General features: G+C 43.8%; 1 protein-coding gene across 4 annotated transcripts in view; it reads left to right on the forward strand.

Annotated features, from left to right (window-relative positions):
* Window positions 1–357: 357 nt before the first annotated feature.
* LOC147436914 (uncharacterized) overlaps window positions 358–19,892 on the forward strand; it is a 34,731-nt gene continuing 15,196 nt past the window's right edge. The window contains exons 1-8 of one of the 4 annotated variants that reach the window (XM_086486315.1): window positions 358–551; window positions 930–959; window positions 1,031–1,051; window positions 1,259–1,293; window positions 1,799–1,880; window positions 2,500–2,650; window positions 2,804–2,963; window positions 3,062–3,212. In XM_086486315.1, the coding sequence (XP_086342441.1) occupies window positions 373–551; window positions 930–959; window positions 1,031–1,051; window positions 1,259–1,293; window positions 1,799–1,880; window positions 2,500–2,650; window positions 2,804–2,963; window positions 3,062–3,212 (809 nt within the window). In that variant the 5' untranslated portion in view covers window positions 358–372. Of the gene's footprint in view, window positions 552–582; window positions 1,052–1,209; window positions 1,294–1,798; window positions 1,881–1,983; window positions 2,103–2,499; window positions 2,651–2,803; window positions 2,964–3,061; window positions 3,213–19,892 lie in introns of those variants that run through there. The other 3 variants (XM_086486312.1, XM_086486311.1, XM_086486313.1) reach the window with 3 other exon arrangements.

Below are 19,892 nucleotides of genomic sequence, written 5' to 3' on the forward strand. Positions count from 1 at the left end.
ATTTTGTTGCAGTTGATGAATTCTCCTAGGTAGGGCTTCAGAAGAGAGGAGGTGGCAAGGGAGGTGGGAGTTTTCCGCGAATAGAGCAACAAGCGGTGCCAACTGATTGCTTGTTCCTTGTCCTCCAATATCGGGCTTATGCCTTGTCGTTTTCTGCAGTTGCGAGGGCGCTCCACCCCCAAGGCCTGGAGGCAGGATGCAACTTGTGCACAATTTTTTTAACGAAATTCCACACGGGAAAAAAAACTCCCATTGCCAACATGTTGCCAACCGAACGCCCGTGTGAACGGCTCCTAGCTACCCGTACAAGAATTTAAGGAAGAGCTCAAAGCAGACCTCAAAGGGAGTTCCTCCCGCGCACATCCTCAGTCCATGGGCGGATTGGCAATGCTACATTTTAAAAAACCCGTTGTAAACCCTTCACTCAGTGTCGGACCTCTTCAGTCCGCCTGCACTTCTTTCGCTTCATCGTCCTCTTCTCTTCTCGTTTACTCCCAAGGCGTCTGCACTTGGTTTGCTTGTTATTTACTGGCTCCAGCCCACCAGCCCAGGTTGGCTTTCTTTTCGCTTTCATAGGCCTACTTGCATTTTTGACTAGAAGCCAACGAGACACACACACACACACTCACGCACGCCCACTACGACATACGCGCTTGCATGTTGTAATTTCTAACCCGCACTCGCACTAGCTCACCAGGCTTCCGGTAGGGGTTTGCATGAGCAATCATGGCCCTCCCTGGCTCTATCTTTCTGTTTGCATGTGCTTTACTTGAATGCAGTTAGTACCAACAAGCGTTTTCTAACTCATGCTATCGTGCAGCGTTCTGAGAGCTCAACTATTTCCCCACATTCCAGTTTGCTTGTCTATTTCTAAGGATTTCTGTGTTCTGAAATGTAAGTGAGATCTTCCCCTTGAACGATGTGGACAGCTTTCAGTTTGCTAGTTTAACAACTCAAGGGTAGATGGAAGTTGTGACAATCAAAGGGAAGCGGTTCTCCAGTGAGGATAGCCCAGCCAGGCTCGAAACAGCAAGTGCATTCGTGTCTTCAGGTATGAGCTAAAGCCCATTGATAAGCCCATTGATTACTTTTAAGCCCAACAGAAGCAGGTTTATGGTGTTCATGTTAGCAGAGAGTGTGGTTGTTTGAAACCCTACTGCGATGATCATGGCAAGAGTTCGTTTATTTTACCAATAAGAGGTTCTTTAGGTATGATTCTCCAGTCCTGGTTGCTGAAATGAAGTTTGTTGGAATGCAGCCATCGAAATATGAAAGCACCACAGAAAGCAAGAGGTAAGGAAGCTTATTTTCTTCTTTTGATGATTCCAAGTGTAATTGAAATCGAAGGGACATTAATGATTGTGCACAGTTGCTATCATATCTACTTTCTGGAAGGTTTGAGGCTATTTTATCATGGCTGTGTCCAACCCAATCATTTCTGGTTTTTGTTGCAGCAGTTTAAGGGAAAATAAACACTTAGTAAAGAACATTGATTATGGATATGAGATGCTCGATTAATTTGTAGTGATGCTTCATAGTAGTTCTGATAAATTTAAAAACTGGAATGATGGTGGAAATTTATGAAGGAACAGATAAATTCTCACTCTCTTTGGGAACAAGAGTGCTGTAAGACTGTTTGTGACAAAGGATTATCAATCATGTACTACCCTGGTGGCCTTGTGTGATTATTTGAAAGAGTTCTATTTATTAAATTGCCTTCAAAGAATACAGATCTAAGCTTATGATACAGATTCTGAAGTTTTAATATCTTATTCTGCATGTCATTGTGGTGACACAGATTCAAACTGTTGGAAAGGGCTATTGATGAAGGATAAAAAGGCTGTTTGCGACGTTCAGAGCTTCTCAGCTCCTCTAAAATTGTGAGCTGTATTTCCACACAAATGTAACAGATTTTTTGAAAGTTTCCATGATTTTTGATTCACCATTTAAGGAAAATGCTTTTTATGTCAAACGTTTGTTCAGGAATTCCAACATGCTGTCACAGAGGGCCAGTCAACACAGGATGTGCTTATTGTACTTGAGAATTCTGCCTCTAGGCACTGACATACCGGATTCTGTTATCTTCAAACTAGCTAGCATATGTTAGTCACCCAAGGCCAGCTGCATGTTCTTGTATTTGCACGTGAATTCCTTTTGGAGAATCTAGTTGCCATGCATGCATAGGGTCAAGTGGAAATTATAAAATATGCTGATAGAATATTTCTTTTAGAAGGTCACCTTATTTTCTTAGCTCTTTATGCAGTTATGTGGCCATAATTAAAGGAATTAGCAGTCATAGAACCAATCCAACCTTATGTGTCTAACAGAGATACTATCTGCAAAATTTCTTTTCTGGTGGGGGAGGAGAAGTCAGCGTGGCACAATTTTCAGTCATAGCAAACAAGAATTCGTCCAATCGGACTTTAATTGTAGTGAGCATTATACTATTCAAATCTGATCAAATGCTATCTTCTTATATATGGTCAATGTTTGCTGTAGGCCACCCCGATTAGCAATATTAGGCTTTGAGGTTGCATCAATTTACCCACTTTCGGTTCTTCCTCATTTCAAGATCTGTCCACTAGGAGCCAATCCTCAACGTTTGGCGGAGTGGAAACGCTTTGTTACTTACTTAGTAGATCGGCACAAGGTAAATGGAGTGAATGTTGCTAGCAGGTTCTAGCTTGCTGGCATGAATGCATCAATAAGCATACAAAATTTCAAAGCATTATGAATGTCATGTTGTGAGCTTAAAATGTGGTGCCTGTTAATGAATCATCCTGATTTGCTTCACTGCCACCAGGTTGCTATTCTCATGATAGATGATTGGGACATGTTTATTAACCCTCCTTCAGGACCTGTTGGGCACAAGCAGTTTGTATTTATGAGCTATCGAAAAAAGGTGACTTCGTTGCCAACCTCCTACATTCTGCAAGATTGTCATTCATTGGATGTTGTCACTGGTAAGAACATGGGCTGTGACTGCTTTGTGCATTTTCTTTCCCTGTAATTGAAGGGTTCCAGCCAGTATGAGCATCTAAACTGTTACAATCTCCAATAGGGACTGAAGATGACAGATCGCGTTATGCACTATCAAGGTTTGCAAGGACACATCCCAGCTACATGGAAACACTTGGCCAGATGCATGCATCGTGGATTTTTGGAGCTATTGCAGAACTGGTAGACAACGCCCGAGATGCAGGAGCAACAAGGTTGAGCAAGGAGGATTCGTCTTTTCCTGTTCTTTGTTAGTTCATACCTGCCTTTTTAGCAACTGAATTCTGCAATCTCATTTTGCAACTCACTAGCATAAAACAAAACACTTGTAATGCTTGGGCTTAACAAGCTGTTTCAACCAGGTTTTTTTAATCAGGGGATTTTGTGGTAAGGGGATGCATGTAGAGTACTCTAAGGAAGGCATCTGAAGGTGGAAAGTTGAACTTTAATTTGTTTGCTAGTGATCCAGTATTTGTGTTCTCATGGCATAAAAAGAGTTATCCTCCATGAGGCTTTCACTTGTCAAATCAAAGGTTTGTCTCAAGTGTGAAGTAATTAGTAATTCGTTTTTAAGAAGATGGCAATTTGAAGATTGTATGATTTTTGGCCTGTGGGTGGATTTTTGGGCCATAGGCCCCACTTATTTGGCCAAGTCTTGAGCCCTTGTGGGCCCCAAGGACCAAATTCTAAAACTTGGGCCAAGTATAAAGGTCATTTTTGCTTACTCTCAACATCGAGGAAACGATCAGTCATCTACTGCTGGTTCAAAGGCTCGACGAAGAGTATAACCCCTATAAGTGACGAATCGATAGTGCCATGTGTCACCTGTAGGAGAGCGTGTTATCCTTGTTTTAGGACAGTCTTCAACTCCTTCCCACCAATCAAGTGGCTCAAAGTTTTAGAGATCTCAAAAATGAAAAATCTGGTCCTTGTGATGGAGAAGATACACCCAAGTGCACTTGCTCACCCCCAACATTGCTATGAATCATTTGTTGGTGGTGTTGAGAGTCGAAAGGCTCGACGAAGAGTGTCATTTATAAGTGATCACATTGATAATACCATAAGTCACTCCCAGAAGAGTGAAGAAAGAGTGCAAAACTTGTAGACTCGTAGGAGTGTGAAGAAAGAGTGCGAAGCTTTAGTTGTTGTCCATTGTCCCTTGTATGACTTCCTTGCCCAAGCTGAGGTCATGAATAGAAATTGAGTGCATGTGAAGAGCATCTCCATGCCAAGCTTGCTCATTATCTCGTGCACCAACATCACATGGAAACCAAGTTGTGGAACATAGAGTACCTTAGAGGACTACATGACCCCTTTTTCATTCAAGATAAGCTCATAACTGACTCACTGTGAATAGGAATTTCTAATTTGTCACCATTGAAGACGAAACCACAATGATTTCGCATCTTGGGTAGAAGACCTTCAAAGGTGTCATGCTCAGTGAGGCTCAACTATTTAGGATCCAATCTTGAGAGTGGTGAACAATGAGCACTATCACAACCTCCAATGTCGATGGAGAAGTATTTGAGGACATCTTTACGTGGACAAAAGCTGGTGATGATCGCATTGCAACCAAGGATTCCCTTGTGTTAATGGTCCCTCTTGCCACTCTTATTGTAAGTGAAGCTCTGCTTGTAAAGGGTCTTGCTTAGCATTTGTCTTGTTGTTGTTGGCTTTCTTTGTGTTGGCCTTTTGTCGAAGAACTTGTTTGTCAAGGCTTTGGAGCTTGACTACTTTGATGCATTGAAAACTCGTGGTTCAATACCATAGGTACTATCGTGTCCCAAGTGATGATATTGAGACATCCACTTCAACCAATTTGGGCACCACTTGCCAAATAGAATAAGAGTTGGAATAGACTTTAGTACTTTTACACAACTTAACTAAAAGGGAGAATCTCACTTGGAATGGGAGTGGTGGAGTTTTGTCCCTAACATGATCTTGCCACGTCATATATTTGTGAGACGAACCCCCCTTCCCCCCTTGGAAGAAAGGTAATGCTCGTGATTACACCTGCAAAAATTCACTTTGATTCTTCAACAGACAATGGCTTCATGCATACATGCCAATGACTATCAACACAAGATAGTATATCCTCTAGCATACATCACACAAAATCTAGTTCGTCAATGAGATTCTATCCAGTCGTCTCATCCTTGTGAGATTTGTCGATATCTGAGAATAGCGATGCTAGTCATCACATCCGAGCCGCATTGTCGATATCTCAGAATAGTGATGCTAGTCATCACACCTGGTATTTTATGGATGTCTTGATGCATGACCACATACCTAGTCTATCTTATCCAAGTTAGAACTTTTGATGCCTAGGTTTCATAGCTTCACAAACGTTGCAGAATGCTATTCCAATGACTCAAATGCTCACATCATAAATGTAGTCACAAAACATAAAGACAAAATTCTTTCTATTTCGATGGTCATGTTTGACCGTACAGGTAAAATCCTTGCTCATCTAGATGATACTCAAAACCAAGTTTGACCATGCAAGAATCAAATTCTCACGACCGAGGTCGTAGTTTCCATATAGATTTATGCGGTATTCAAACGAAGGTTTGTGTCACAAACGGGAGTGCATAATAATATCAGATAAATAGAATTTATCACTTAATATTGAAGCCAATTGATATATAGAGAGAGAGAGAGAGAGAGAGAGAGAGAGAGAGAGAGAGAGAGAGAGAGAGAGAGAGAGAGAGAGAGAGAGAGAGAGAGAGAGAGAGAGAGAGAGAGAGAGAGAGAGAGAGAGAGAGAGTAAGTATTGGGACCAAAAGATGGGTTGGTAGTATCTTTATTATTGGGGAGAAGTCTTTATACAAGCACTTGAACCGAACATATTACCACATCAGTTCTAGATCAGACTCGATGGTACTCGAAAGCCTCGGCTTCCCAATCGCAAGGCAAAACCCTATTCCTAGGGACATCTTGTAGCATGGCTACAGTGTCACAGGCACTTGATAGACAGTTAGTTGTTGGGTTGGGGTTCACACTTGACTGACTTTTTGCAGTGATGTGGTATGCATACGGGTGGTGGTCTAGCCGACGCGGGCCAGACCACCACGACCATAGTTTGGAGATAGTCATAGTTGGATTGGATATTTGTGAGCCGTTGATGGCTCTTTATGGTTGTATATATCCGTAGCCGTTTTGGGGGTTACGATATCATCTACTTTGTATGGTCAGTAGTCTAGAATCTATTATCTTGAGTTATACTCAGCACGTCTGCCCCATCCCTGCACAATTGTGCCTCGACACCCCATTGTACCTATGAGTTCTTAACTAGAGCTGACTGTACTGCCATTGTCAAAGTCTGTAATGGTTTCTTTGAGTTGGTCGAGTCCCATATGTTTAGGTTCTACTAATGAGTTGTGTTTGTTTGCTCTGTTATCCATTGTTTTTGTGTTTTCATTCTATTGGAGTGAGATGTCACACACATTGCACTGAGAAGCACCCACTGTAGAGAGCACTACACATTATCTCCGCTACAGGTGCTCTCATTTTTGGCACGTTTGGTGGGACCTCAATTGAAGTCTCACTTCGTCGAAAGTCGAGTCGAGGAGCTACTTGGCTTCAACTCTCTGTATCAATCGATTGGTTTGCACAGGTCTGCTTGGCTTGCTTCAGCTTGGTCCCGTCTAGTTTTCCCTCGACCTGCTTAGTTTTCAACCTGCTCGTCTAGACTTGTTTGTCTAGTCTCTTGTCTTGGTCTAGTAGTCTCTTGGCTTGGTGTAGTCCTCTCTCGTCTAGGTCTAGCGAGGAGGTCTAGTCACTCTCCTGGTCTGGTGGAGTTTGGACTAGTGTTCAATAAGTTAAAGGTCTTCGTGCCCAAAGCTTGGATGGGCTTTTGGTTATTGCATGACACATTCAAGGTAGTCTAAAGAGCGACAAAGCCCACTACTAAGTCCTTTGAAGTACTATCATAGGAAGCGTCAACCCTTCTTGCCAAGCAGAAGTCCACCAGCCCCATTATCCCTACCTTTCCCCTCAACTAGTTCTACATCTCCTCAATCATCCCCATCAATAAAGTTTTGATCCCCTGTGTTACAACAAGCTCCAGTGCAACAAGCTCTTGCTCAGACAGCCATGGAGGAGCTCACAAGCGTTCTAGCTAAGGTGAATATTAAGTTTTCGACTTTCAAGGGTCTCTTCACAGAGAATGCTGACAACCATGCTCGGAGTTTGTTTCTCTCTGCAAAAGTCGTGGCCTCAACTGAGAAGACACCTACTTAGTACTCTTCCTATCCACCTTGGATGGCTAAGCAGATAAGTGGTACAGTTAGTTTGCAGAAAACCACTTTACTACTTGGGCCACAGACAACAATTCTATGAAGCTTTCAAACTAGGGGACTTCCAAGAGAAGGTTCTGGATGGATTAGCCAACTTGATACTTCAGCCCAAAGAGACTTTTGCAGAACTCATGACCAAAACAAAGTCTTTGGTCGCCAAGCTTCCTCAACAATCAAGTGAGTTTATGGTCAAGAAATGGGTAGAGAAGAATCTTTCAAAGACTTCTCAGCAAAAACTTAAGAGAGAATCTCCAACTTGAAGCCACTATGGAGGAGTTTGTTGTTGCTGCTACTAGGATAGAGGGGGCAAGGAAGCTGTTTATCGACTCTTCTCAGGTCGAGATTGCCTCTGTACTCTTGGAAAGTCCATTTGACCCCTTGACTTCTTTACGTAAGGAACTTGAAGCCCTAAAGTTACAGCGCGCTCTTCAGGAGGAGAAATCAATCTCTCTTAGACAAGAGAGCCTCTACATCACGAGGCTTTGGATCAAATCAAGAGAGAGCTAGTAGAGCTTAGGTCTCAACAGGAGACTAAGGCTATGGTATGGTGTAGCTCATGCCGCTCTCTAGAACACCCTCCACAGGAGTGCCCCCTTCGCGCTTATTGCCACTTTTGCGAAAAATCTGGACATGAAGACAAGGATTGCTACTATATGAAGGGATTGTGGCAAATATAACAAAGTCTCGGTCCTACTCTCCAAAAGGGGTTAGCATCGACATCCAACATGGTTTTTCCCTATGGCCATCCAAACTACCTGCCACCTTTGCTCAATACTCCCGTTGTCCAAGGTATGTCAAGTACTTTTTGGTCTCAAAGTTTTTATCATGCTCATGCTCCATCAACCCCTCAGAGCTTCTACACCTTAGCCTCCAACTCCATGCAACAAAAGTAGAGACCACCTCGTCCCCCGTTTCGTCCATCAAATCGGCCCATCTTATGCTACAGATGTGGAGAATATGGGCATTATCAAAGCAATTGTCCTTTACGTAAAGGGTCTCTTTCTTGCCCTCATTGCTTTGCGTTTAAGGATCACTACAATAAGGATTGTCCCAAGCAAAGGGCATCCTCGTCTTCAGGCTCAACTCAGACCCAACAAGAATTCACATTCTCGAAGATCAATCTAATCGCAGTGAACACCATCCCTCAATCATCACTTGCTCCTCATGCGGTTAGGCCACAACAAGTGGGGGAGCTTGCTTGCGTCCTCACTTGGGCACAAAGAGCAGCTCTTGGTCTCAACTTGCCAACAAGTCCATCTCGTCCTTCTCTACTTCCACAACCTGGCCTACGTGACCCAATTGACAAGCCCTTCATTGGTGCTAAGAGCAAGCCAACCTCCATGCATTCTGACATTGATGGAGCCTTCTTGGAAACAGTGATTGACTTGCAACAGGTTAAAGTTCCAGAGGAAGCCTAGATCAAAGGAGCCAAGCCCACAACAGAAGCCGTCTTGAAGAACACCTTTCAGCATGTCAGAAGACGGGTACCACGTGCCAATGGAAAAGAATAGACTGAACAAACTTTTAGCACTTAAATAACAACTGAACCGAAAGAGAGACGACATGCGACACGGAGTGACGAAATTCCACCCGAGAGAGTATTGGTTTCAAACCTTGGCGTCCCTTTCTTTATATTGCATCAACACAATACAAGCCGGTACTCCAGACTCTGCATCTTCTCCAGGAAGCATGCCAGAGAATGAGTCCTAACCTCATATTTAAAGGCCCTTGGCTTGAAAAACAGTTACAGTGAAAAGCTTCTGGTCCAAAAAGCAAAGCCAAAAGCTACTAGCGTAATTTTCGAAAATCCGTACAACCTGCTACGTCATCATGCCAGCGCAATTTTTGAAAATTTGCCACGTCATCAATAGCTACGCAATTTTCAGAAATCTGTTGCTGCTTCGCTTCTTCTAGGGTTTAGACCCCTCGGCCGGTAGCTCCGTTCTTCAATAGGTCAACACGTCAACAGCTTGTTACATCTCCCCTTCTTGAAAGAGAGTAATCGTTCGCGATTACAGCATATCTGCAAAACAACTCAAGTTAGCTCCCAAAATTTTTTTTCTGAGGGTCATTCTGAGGGACATTCAATTTGCTCTTTTTGTTAAGGAGTTAGCTTCTCCTTTCGGCTCTTTTGATGATGGAGTTAGCTTCTCCTTTCAGCCCTTTTGATCAAGGAGTTAGCTTCTCCTTTCGTCCAGATCGAAACTCTTGATATTTCGGCATAGTAAAATTAGCCATTACACCCAGACCGTACTGATCTTCCACGGGTGTCTTGATGCACCTAAATTACATACCTAGGCAATCTCATCCAATTAGGAATATTCAATAATTGACACATCACAATGCAACACAAATGCTTACATATGCATGTTACATGACACAACAAACAGCGTCGCTGAGCACTCCCCCGAGACAAACGATCTGCGGTATGAAGCTACTCAACGACTACCTCGTCACTCCCCTCGCAAATAACCTAAAAAGGTCCGGGCCATGAGCTCAAAGGACTGTACAACCAAACGCTTCCCAAGCCGCAGTCTGCGTCGCTTGGAGGTTCAAGCATACAACCAAACGCTTCCCAGGCATCGATCTGCGTCGTTTAAAGGTTTTCTAGCATACAACGGAACGCTCCCCAGGCATCGGCCTACGTTGTTCCGAGGTTTTTAAACATACAACAAAACGCTCCCTAGGCATTTGCCTGTGTCGTTCCGAGGTTCAAACAATTCCAAAACAATATCCATGAGTAAAATCACCAATCATTGAAACCAGTATCAAACCAAAGTCAACCAATTTAAATCGGCACCAAAACGGGTTTAAAACAGATATCATCCATTTCAAACAGGATCACCAAACAAGATCACAAAACAAGATCAAACAGATGTCAAACTTAAAAAGCAATCTCGACATCAATCGAGCTCGAAAAGTCGATTGACTTTTCATCATGAAATCTGTACCAAAAATTAGGGTTAGGTTCCTTTCATTAGGTTGTAGTCGAGCATAGCATGGTCCATCAGCTCTTGGACAAACAATGTTTCTTTGGCGGCGATGGTAGTCCCAAGAGATAGCAATCACACCGAACCTCCAAGGTCATCTGCTCGTGAAGAGACATCTAGTGAGAGATGTCGAGAAATTTTGAGTTATAATCTGCTAAGGTTTTCATGGCAAGCATTTTAGGATATCCCACTCTGCCAAAAGTTGCACTTTGAAGGAAGATGTCAAAAACCATATAACTTAGGACAAATTTTTTTTCTTGAAAGCTTGCCAAGTACTTGGAGTGTGCGGCTTGGTAGCTATAGACATCAACATTTGCATGGCACTGCTTTTGAGAAGAACGGTGACTCGAAACAAATATCGGATCCTTCTTTGCAAGTGATCTTAATGGCTTATGCCCTGTAATCATGAGCGGTGAAGATTGGAGCGTGCTCGATGCGCGATGAAGTAAGGGTGGGAGTGGCTAGTAAGTCCGGGTTAGAGGGCGAAGATACCTCAAATAAAATTCCATTTCTGAAAGCATACCGGTCCTACAAAAGAGCAGACAGGGCTATTGGAATTTAATTTGAGGTATCTTCGCCTGATGCTCTGATACCATTGTCACAAGACGGGCACCACATGCCAATATAAAAGAACAGACTGAACAAACTTTTAGCACTTCAATAACAACTGAACTGAAAGAGAGATGACACGCGACACGGAGTGGCGGAATTCCACCCGAGAGAGTATTGGTCCTAAACCTTGGCGCCCCTTTCTTTATATCGCATCAACACAATACAAGCCGGTACTCTAGACTCTGCACCTTCTCGAGGAAGCATGCCAGAGAATTGAGTCCTAACCTCATTTTTAAAGGACCTTGGCCTGAAAAGCAGTTACAGTGAAAAGCCTTTAAAACTCAAAAGCTTCTGGTCCAAAAAGCAAAGCCAAAAGCTACCAACGTAATTTACGAAAATCCGTATAGCCTGCCATGTCATCATGTCAACGCAATTTTCAAAAATTTGCCACGTCATCAACAGCTACGCAATTTTCAGAAATCTGTTGCTGCTTCTGCTTCTTCTAGGGTTTAGGCCCCTCGGCCAATAGCTCCGTTCTTCAGTAGGTCGACACTTCAGCAGCTTGTTACATCGCAAGTGTCACTTTACGATATACTCCGTCTCGATGCAAACCTCAGAAGTGACACCCTCTCAGTCATTTAGTCTCTGTACCCGGGTGCAGGGCTTAGTGGCAGGCACCGCCCCGTACAGCCCTGAGAGTCTTATATGATTTCCTATCCAGTCGCTCCCCTCACCAATTACAAAAGTCTTGGTCTCACTATCTATTCTTGGGCACCAATTCTCCGGCGTCATAGTCGATGGTGGATCTTGGATCAATCTGATGCCAGAGTTCACTATGTTTGCTTTAGGTCTGCAGCCTACCCGACTTGCTCCATTCATTGTTAGATTGGCCGACCAGAGGACAGTCTATCCAGTGGGCATAGTAGACAAGGTGTCTCTGAAGGTACAGGACTTCACCTTTAGCTTGGATTTTGTGGCGGTAAGTCGCAAGTTGCAGGTCGAGTATGGCGATGGCTAGTCTTATTTCAAGAGTTTGATTTCGAAGTGGTACTCCGGCCCGGCAAACATCATCTCTTTGTTGACCACCTCTGCATCTTTGTCCCACTCTTGGCCTATGTCTGTCTTCTGTCCCTCAAGTTTTTTCAATGGATTCCTGTTGTGTCTAATGAATGAAGTGTATTCTTTCATTAAACATTCTCCTATTTGGTTAATTGCATCAGTCTCTTTATTGAGTCACATTGAGGTCTCGATCTGTCCAATTGGGTATTTAATTAGGTATTTCTCTCTTTTTCATGGAGCCTTCTCTTGAAGCTTTCTCATCTTAATTGCATTGCCCACTTTCCCTCCTGGGTGTCCTTTTTTCAGAGTGTGCCTAGTTGCTGTATTATTCTTCTTTTCCTAAATGCGATATTCATCTCACATGTGGAATTAAGTTTTTGTTGGTTAGCCATCGTGAACATAGCAGTCTATCTTTCCTTCGCCAAAGTTTTGCAAAACCATCTCTTCCCCTAGTAAGTTCTACCCTCACCACAAGTATCTACACCCTCATCAGAAATAGAGAGGGGTTTCTCCTTCTGCACTTTGCAAAGTTTGTGTGTGTAATTTACAGCTATTGGGACTGAGAAAAATTTTGATGCTGCAACCTTCTAATTTGCGTTTCCAAGTCAATGTGGTTTTATGTGTTTTTCATAGCCTACAGTTGCAAAATCCCCTCGCCCCTCCCTACCCTCTCTCGCCCTTACCCAATCCCCTCGCCCCTCCCTACCATCTCTCGTCCCTATCCAATCTTTCTTGCCCTTACTCAATTTTCCTTGCCTTGCTTACCCTCTCTCGCCCCTACCCAATCCCCCTTGCCTTGCCTACCCTCTCTCGCGCCCATCCAATCCCCCTTGCCTTTGCCTATCCTGTAATTCCCTCGTCCCTATCTTGTAATTCCCTCGCCCCTATCCTACCCCTCTCGCCCTTGCCCTACTCTCTCACCCATACCCTACCCCTCTCGCCTCTACACTACATCCTCGCCCCTACCCTACCCCTCGCCCTTGCCCTTCTCCCTCGCCCTATCCTACCTTGCCCCTCACCTCTATCCATCTCCTGGTCTAATTCTTGTTTGTCTGTCCTCAGCTTCCCTCTGTCCCTCGCCCATATCAACCTATCGAGTGCAGTCAGACGTTGCCTCTCCCCACCCCAGGTCAGTCTAGTTCTACGTTCTGCATTCTTAACACGACCTTGACTACCTTCATCGGTCTCACGCCCTTCACAAATTGCTCTTCAACAGCTCTCTGTGTGAATGTATGCTTTTGTGGCTGCAGTCCTTTACGTACGCTTCTGAGGATACAAAGGCACACAGAGTACTTAGCGTTCACAACAACTCACTATGGTTGGTACAAGCAAGCAATCTCCTAAAAAGACCTTGTCGCGATAGAGGCCCTTGTCTGATAAAATTAGAAGTTTTGTTGAGGAAGGCGCAAAAACCTCTACCCATGGCCTCATCGATCTGTCCTCCAATCATCACAGTGATGAGAGTTACGAAGCTTCTCTGGAGTCCTTATCGGAGTCAGACTTTGGCTTTGACTCAGAGTCTTCTAGCCAGTAGGAAAAATATGCGAAAGACAAAAAGAAGGCCAACACTCAGGTGCTAAGTCATCCAATCACTAGGCCTGCTTCATAAAAAAGTCAAGCCAGATTCGCTTTGAATTTTCACCTGTAGTCCCCTCATCCTTCCCTTCGAGGAGTTTTATCAAGAGATCAACTACAAACGCTAGGTCTGACAGCAAACGTAGAGACAAATCTCCCTATTGATGTTCTCGTGGATATGGTCCATGAGGTTCTCAAGCTTTTCCCAAAAGTACGAGGTCACAACGGCTACACGCACTGGTCATGCTTTGGGCTACGAGAACCTACTCACAACTTTTGAAAGATGCGACCATTCAGGCATGCCAGGAGCTACTTAGTATTGATCACGATGACTATGCAAGGAATAAAAATCTCTGAGCCATTTCCAAGTATTACTTTCTAGTCAGAGCTGCTAAAGTAGATAAGGGCAGATGTGATGTGCCTACTATGTTCTCTCACTGCGATGGTCTCTAAAGCCTCATCAACACTATACCATGTGGCTTTCATCAGATTCTCTGTACCTCCTTACAGTCCCGAACCAAAAGATTCAGAGCTCAGGTGCAATTTGTGCAGTCTAGGTTTTAGTGCTTTGTAGCTCCTATGTTGGCTTGGGTCATTATCATACATGTTAGCCTCGTGGATGTGGATGTGGATGTGGATGTGGATGTGGATGTGGATATGCAACGTAGAAACTCGAAGGCAAAAGGGAAATCTATTGAACAGGCGACGGATCTACTTGAGAAGAAGAAAAAGAAGAGGGCTAGAGTAGTGATGGACACAATAGAATCCCTAATATCACTGTCAGTATCTGAAAGTTAGCAGCTTCGGGTGAAGCACCCTGTATGGCGCTCTTTGTATACTCCCGCTACTTATGTGGTATGCTCGGGTGTTTCGGATAACACTGCATGTTTCAACTGTGGCTTCTACAGTGCCAAGGTGGAAAGGTACGGAGTGTACGGTACGTAATCAGTACGTAAGGTACGTACTTTTGTACGGATCGGCCTTTAAGGTACGTGACCAGTACGTAACATTTGTAACAACAAAAAGAATAGTGACTTTAGCCTTTTTCAACCTATACATACTAGGAACTACATAGAGTCTAGACATAGATACTACTTCAAACATCCATTAGATACTGCTTCAATTTGGTTCCTAAAAACAATCTCAACGGTTGTGTAACACACAACAACGTTTTCTTCATCAAGTACCCATCTCGAATGGAATATCCCGCTACTACCTCCCCATTCTCTATTCGATTGTATACGTCTAAAATCTAGATGTCCCTAAAAAAACCAAAAAATTTTTTTTGGGAGGGGGGGGGGGGAAGGAAAAAAAAAAAAACGTACACTACCTATCCGTACGTACGGAACCGTATCGTACGGTTGTATTGTACTGTACGGATCCGTACGTACGTACGGATGCAACCTTGTACAGTGCGTGTCCCTCTCTACTTGTGCCATTTTCACTCCTACCACAATGACTAGCTCCCGTACCTTGCTTGCAGTTGCCTCTTCTCCTATATCTATATCTGTTGCAGCCACTCCACCCGTCTTTACTCCACCAAAGATCCGAGTTCACCACTAGCAGTGCCACTTATCAACCCTCTCCCACCTGACACTGTTGCAGGATCTTCTACGGTTTCAGACTGTACATCACTTTTTCGGCTATCTGAGGACATATTGTCAGAGTCTAGGCATCCATCACTACCATTGAGCTTGGGGTAGAGCGGTTGGCTGCTACTCACCAGCGCCACTCCGTTACATATGTAGCTATAGAGGGCGTTGTGCGTGTTGCAAAGAGCGCGATTGCGGACAAAAACGATACTATTTTTGCTCTACGACATGCATTGCAAGAAAAGTCTCAAATCATTGACGATCTCCGAGCTCAGATGCATGGACTTCGGGAAGTGCGATTGTCATGTGACACATCCAACCCTATGTATCCGTGGACAAGCTACAACACGACAAGGGTTCAGTCAGTATAGATTTAGAAGTGATCTGGCACTTTTGTGAGTCTATTCGTAGAGTGTGCATGACCAGTCACTTAGTGTAGATGCATATCCTCTAATTGCACATAGCATGATCATAAGCATTCCCATCAAAATCCATCAGAATCCTTCAAGGGAATTTTTCAGTGCATTTAGCCTATTTTCCCTATTTTTGACATTTTTCATTTATTATTTTTAAGTGATTTTTGTTGGAAAGTAGGTAGGGCAAATTGAGTAAAGTTTGTATATAAGCAAACCTAGGCTAGCACTAATTGGAGAAGAGGCAACAGGAGCACAAGCTCAACAGGCAACTTCTTAGCAGAACCCAAGAGGCTTAGCGTTTTTGCATCACTGCAGCAAGCTAGCGTTTTTTGGACAAGAACAAGGATCAGCCAGCGTTTTTGCATCTGCATCAACCCGGCGACAGCAGAAGACCATTTCAGCCCTAGCGTTTTTGAATCTGCATCATACCCCAACGTTTTGCAAATTCACCGCAACGGAACGTCAAGAACGACCAGTGTTTTCAGTTTTCAGCCCTTAGACATTGCAGAACAAGTCCCGAACCTCGTAGATCTCACCTTCTCGTAGCAGTTTCTCGCCGCACGGTCAGTTTTCGCAAGGTTTATAGTTTCAGCCCGGAAAACGTGGATTTCAGCGCGTCGTCGTCGCATTGTCGTTATCGACACACAGTCAGAATTCAGCATATAGAAGTCAGTAGATAGAGGATTTGCAGATTTCAACCATTAGCATTTTCAGATTTCAGCTCGTCTCATCATCGTCTTCATCGTCGTCGACATTGTCGGCAAGTCCAAGCATTGTAGAGATTTGTGCAATCATAAGTAGACCGCTCTCGTCATAGAGAGTGGGGCCTTCGGAGGAGGGTTTTACGTCTCTGGTGTCGTATTCTCTTCTCTCTCTCTCTATCTCTCGGTCTCATACACTTTCACGCACAGTGTCCATTCACTTTGTTTGTGTCCATTGCACTCTCTCATTAAGAACGGAAGGCTCTCCCTTCCATAAGAACAAAAGGAACCTTGAGCACTGTTCGGAGCACTCATCTTGAGCAAAGTTCAAACATTCATTCCGTTGCACCTTACATTGGTATCAGAGCTTTGGCAGTGTTCTGTATCACTCAAGCAAAGAACCACAAGAATCACATAATTTTTTTTGCTTGTTGAGGTCGCATGAACCCAAGTTTACTTGGGCGTGTTGATTCCTAATCGTGTTTTTGAAGAGTGACAGGAATCCCAAGAAAGAAGGGCCTGTCCAACCTCCCCTTGTACCTCTTTTCACTCATTGAGAGCGGATCGTGCACTTAGCGGCCGGCCAATTGACGTGAGGTGGAAAAAAGCAACCTTGGTGTGAGCGCAAGGCCGCCAAGGGGTATGCCCGCGGAAAAGAGCAGAACTCTGGTGAAGAGAAGATCCTTCTCGAACACAGATTGCAAGCGAAAGAAGAACCTCAAGACCCTCAAGAACCCCAAGACCCAAGACCCCCAAGAACCCAAGTGCCTCGTGAACTTAAGAACCCAAGACCACAAGAACCCACGACCTCAGAATGGTTATCACTCGAAGCGGAATGGATACTTCGTTTAGAGGTGATGAGCATTAGAGAGACGAAGAAGAATTTTTCCCACCAGGAGGTTTTTCCGAATTCCCCCTTCCCCATCTACATCAAGGATTGCACTAACTCTTATGGAGGCTTTGGACCAGATATTTATGGAAAGGAAGTTAGAATGCGAAGCATGACAAGCAGAAAGAATGGCAGAATTTGATCGTGAATGCAAAGAAAGAAAGGCAGAAATGGATCGTAGACACACAGAAAGAAGAGCAGAAATGGAGCGCAAACACCAAGAAAGAATGGCAGCCGTCGTCAAAGACAAGAGCGACGAATACATGAAAGAGTTCTTGCGACTCTTTTCTCAAGCGCAGGCACAAATGCAAGAGATTCGGGAAAAAGAGACTCTTAGTCTCTTCTTCTCCAAAGCATGACACATGATTTGCATGATGATTTGAATGACAATGATAAGCGTGATGATAATGATGAGCATGATGATTTGATGTGATTTCTCACGAGCATGATAATTTGCATGATCAAGATGTGATTTCTCACAAGCATGATGATTTGCATGAAGAAGATGTGGTCCTTCACAAGAAGGATGAGTTAGTGAATGCTTTTTCTAGCGAAGCTAATCTCGTTGTAGATTCGATCAATCACGAAGGATCGATCTTGGCTCTCAAGCCTTGGTTCAAAGAACCCTCACAGAAAGTATTATGTGTTCGCATGATTGATACGCACGCATTGTTCGAGTGTTTGATTCGTGATCGTTTCTTGTATTTTAGTCAGCGTCTTTATGTGATCCCTTTCTCTAGGCATGACATATTGTACGTTGAGCACGTTTCACTCATGGATGAGCACAAATGTATGCGGATTTCTCATGAAAAGCTGAAAAGTATGCATTCAAGGAAGTCACATTTCATGTCTCTTCCTTGGCATGACATAGTTGTAGAAAGAGTACATGAAAGTATGAGCACCAAGCATGGGCATTTCCGTTGGATGAGCACGGTTGTATGCGGATTTCTCATGAAAAGCTGAAAAGTATATATTCAAGGAAGTCACTTTTTCATGTCTCTTCCTTGGCATGACACAGTTGTAGAAAGAGCACATGAAAGTATGAGCACTAAGCATGGGCATTTCCGTTGTGAATTGCCACAGTTGATTGCTCTACATGATAAGAAAAAGATTCGATTTCACTGTTTGCATGCGTTTGATGAACTGTTTGGCACTCCGTCTCTTTGTTTATCTACATTGCATGCACAATCTATTAGGACGACAAGATTTTTTCCACTCACTTTACATGGAATAGGTATGTTCATGGTTTTGTGTTTGAAATGGTTTCAAGAATTTTCAGCCATGGAGATTCTTGAAGAAGAAAGAAACATGACTCTACACGAAGTTGAAGCATTGAAGGAGCCACAGAAGACTTTGTGTTGCTTTCGGCGCGGCCCAAAGAAGCAATCGTTGTAGACCTTTATGAAGTTCAAGTATCGCACGACCCGTACATTAGAGTGGGTCGGCGAAGAGTTCCTTCCAGAATTCCGGATACTATTGGCGATCTCCCTCGACGCCATACAGTTCGGTACCAGTACCTCACTTTGAAAAGGAGGGGATTTCACGTGACACATCCAATCCTATGTATCCGTGGACAAGCTACAACACGACAAGGGTTCAGTTAGTCCAATCAGTATAGATTTAGAAGTGATCTGGCACTTTTGTGAGTCTATTCTTAGATCGTGTATGACCAGTCACTTAGTGTAGATGCATATCCTCTAATTGCACACAGCATGATCATAAACATTCCCATCAGAATCCTTCAAGGGAATTTTCCAATGCATTTAGCCTATTTTTCCTATTCTTGACATTTTTCACTTATTATTTCTAAGTGACTTTTGTTGGAAAGTAGGTAGGGCAAATTGAGTAAGTTTGTATATAAGCAAACCTAGGCTAGCACTAATTGGAGAAGAGGTTGTAGGAGCACAAGCTCAAGAAGCAACTTCTTAGTAGAACCCAAGAGGCCTAGCGTTTTTGCATCACTGCAGCAAGCTAGCGTTTTTTGAACAAGAACAAGGACCAGCTAGCGTTTTTGCATCTGCATCAACCCGGCGACAACAGAAGACCATTTCAGCCCTAGCGTTTTTGAAGCTGCATCATATCCCAACGTTTTGCAAATTCACTGCGACGGAACATCAAGAACCACCAGCGTTTTCAGTTTTCAGCCCTTAGACATTGCAAAACAAGTCCCGAACCTCGCAGATCTCAACTTCCCGCAACAGTTCCTCGCCACACGGTCAGTTTTTGCAAGGTTTATAGTTTCAGCCCGAAAAACGCGGATTTCAGCATCTGCGTTTTCAACGCGTCGTCATCGCATTGTCGCTATCGACATCGTCATCGACATAGAGTCAAAATTCAGCAGATAGAAGATTTGCCGATTTCAGCCATTAGCATTTTCAGATTTCAGCCCGTCTCATCATCTCTTCATCATCGTCGACATCGTCGGCAAGTCCAAGCATTGTAGAGATTTGTGGAATCATAAGTAGACCGCTCTCGCCATAGAGAGTGGGGCCTTCGAAGGAGGGTTTTACGTCTCTGGTTTCGTATTCTCTTCTCTCTCTATCTCTCAGTCTCAACGGCAACCTGAGGACTATAGTGTCACAGACACTTGACAGATAGTTAGTTGCAGTTGGGTTGGTGTTCACACACTGGATTGACTTTTTGCAGTGACATGGTAGGCAGACGGGTCGTAGTCTAGCCGACGTGGGGCCATACGGTTGGTGGTCTAGCCGATGCGGGGCCAGATCACCACAACCACGGTTTGGAGACAGTCTCAGTTGGATTGGATATTTGTGAGCCGTTGGTGGCTCTTTATGGTTGTATAAATCCGTAGCCGTTTTGGGG

Source organism: Adiantum capillus-veneris, chromosome 17, assembly GCF_014529385.1.
Source record: "Adiantum capillus-veneris isolate H3 chromosome 17, ASM1452938v2, whole genome shotgun sequence".
NCBI lineage: Eukaryota > Viridiplantae > Streptophyta > Polypodiopsida > Polypodiales > Pteridaceae > Adiantum > Adiantum capillus-veneris.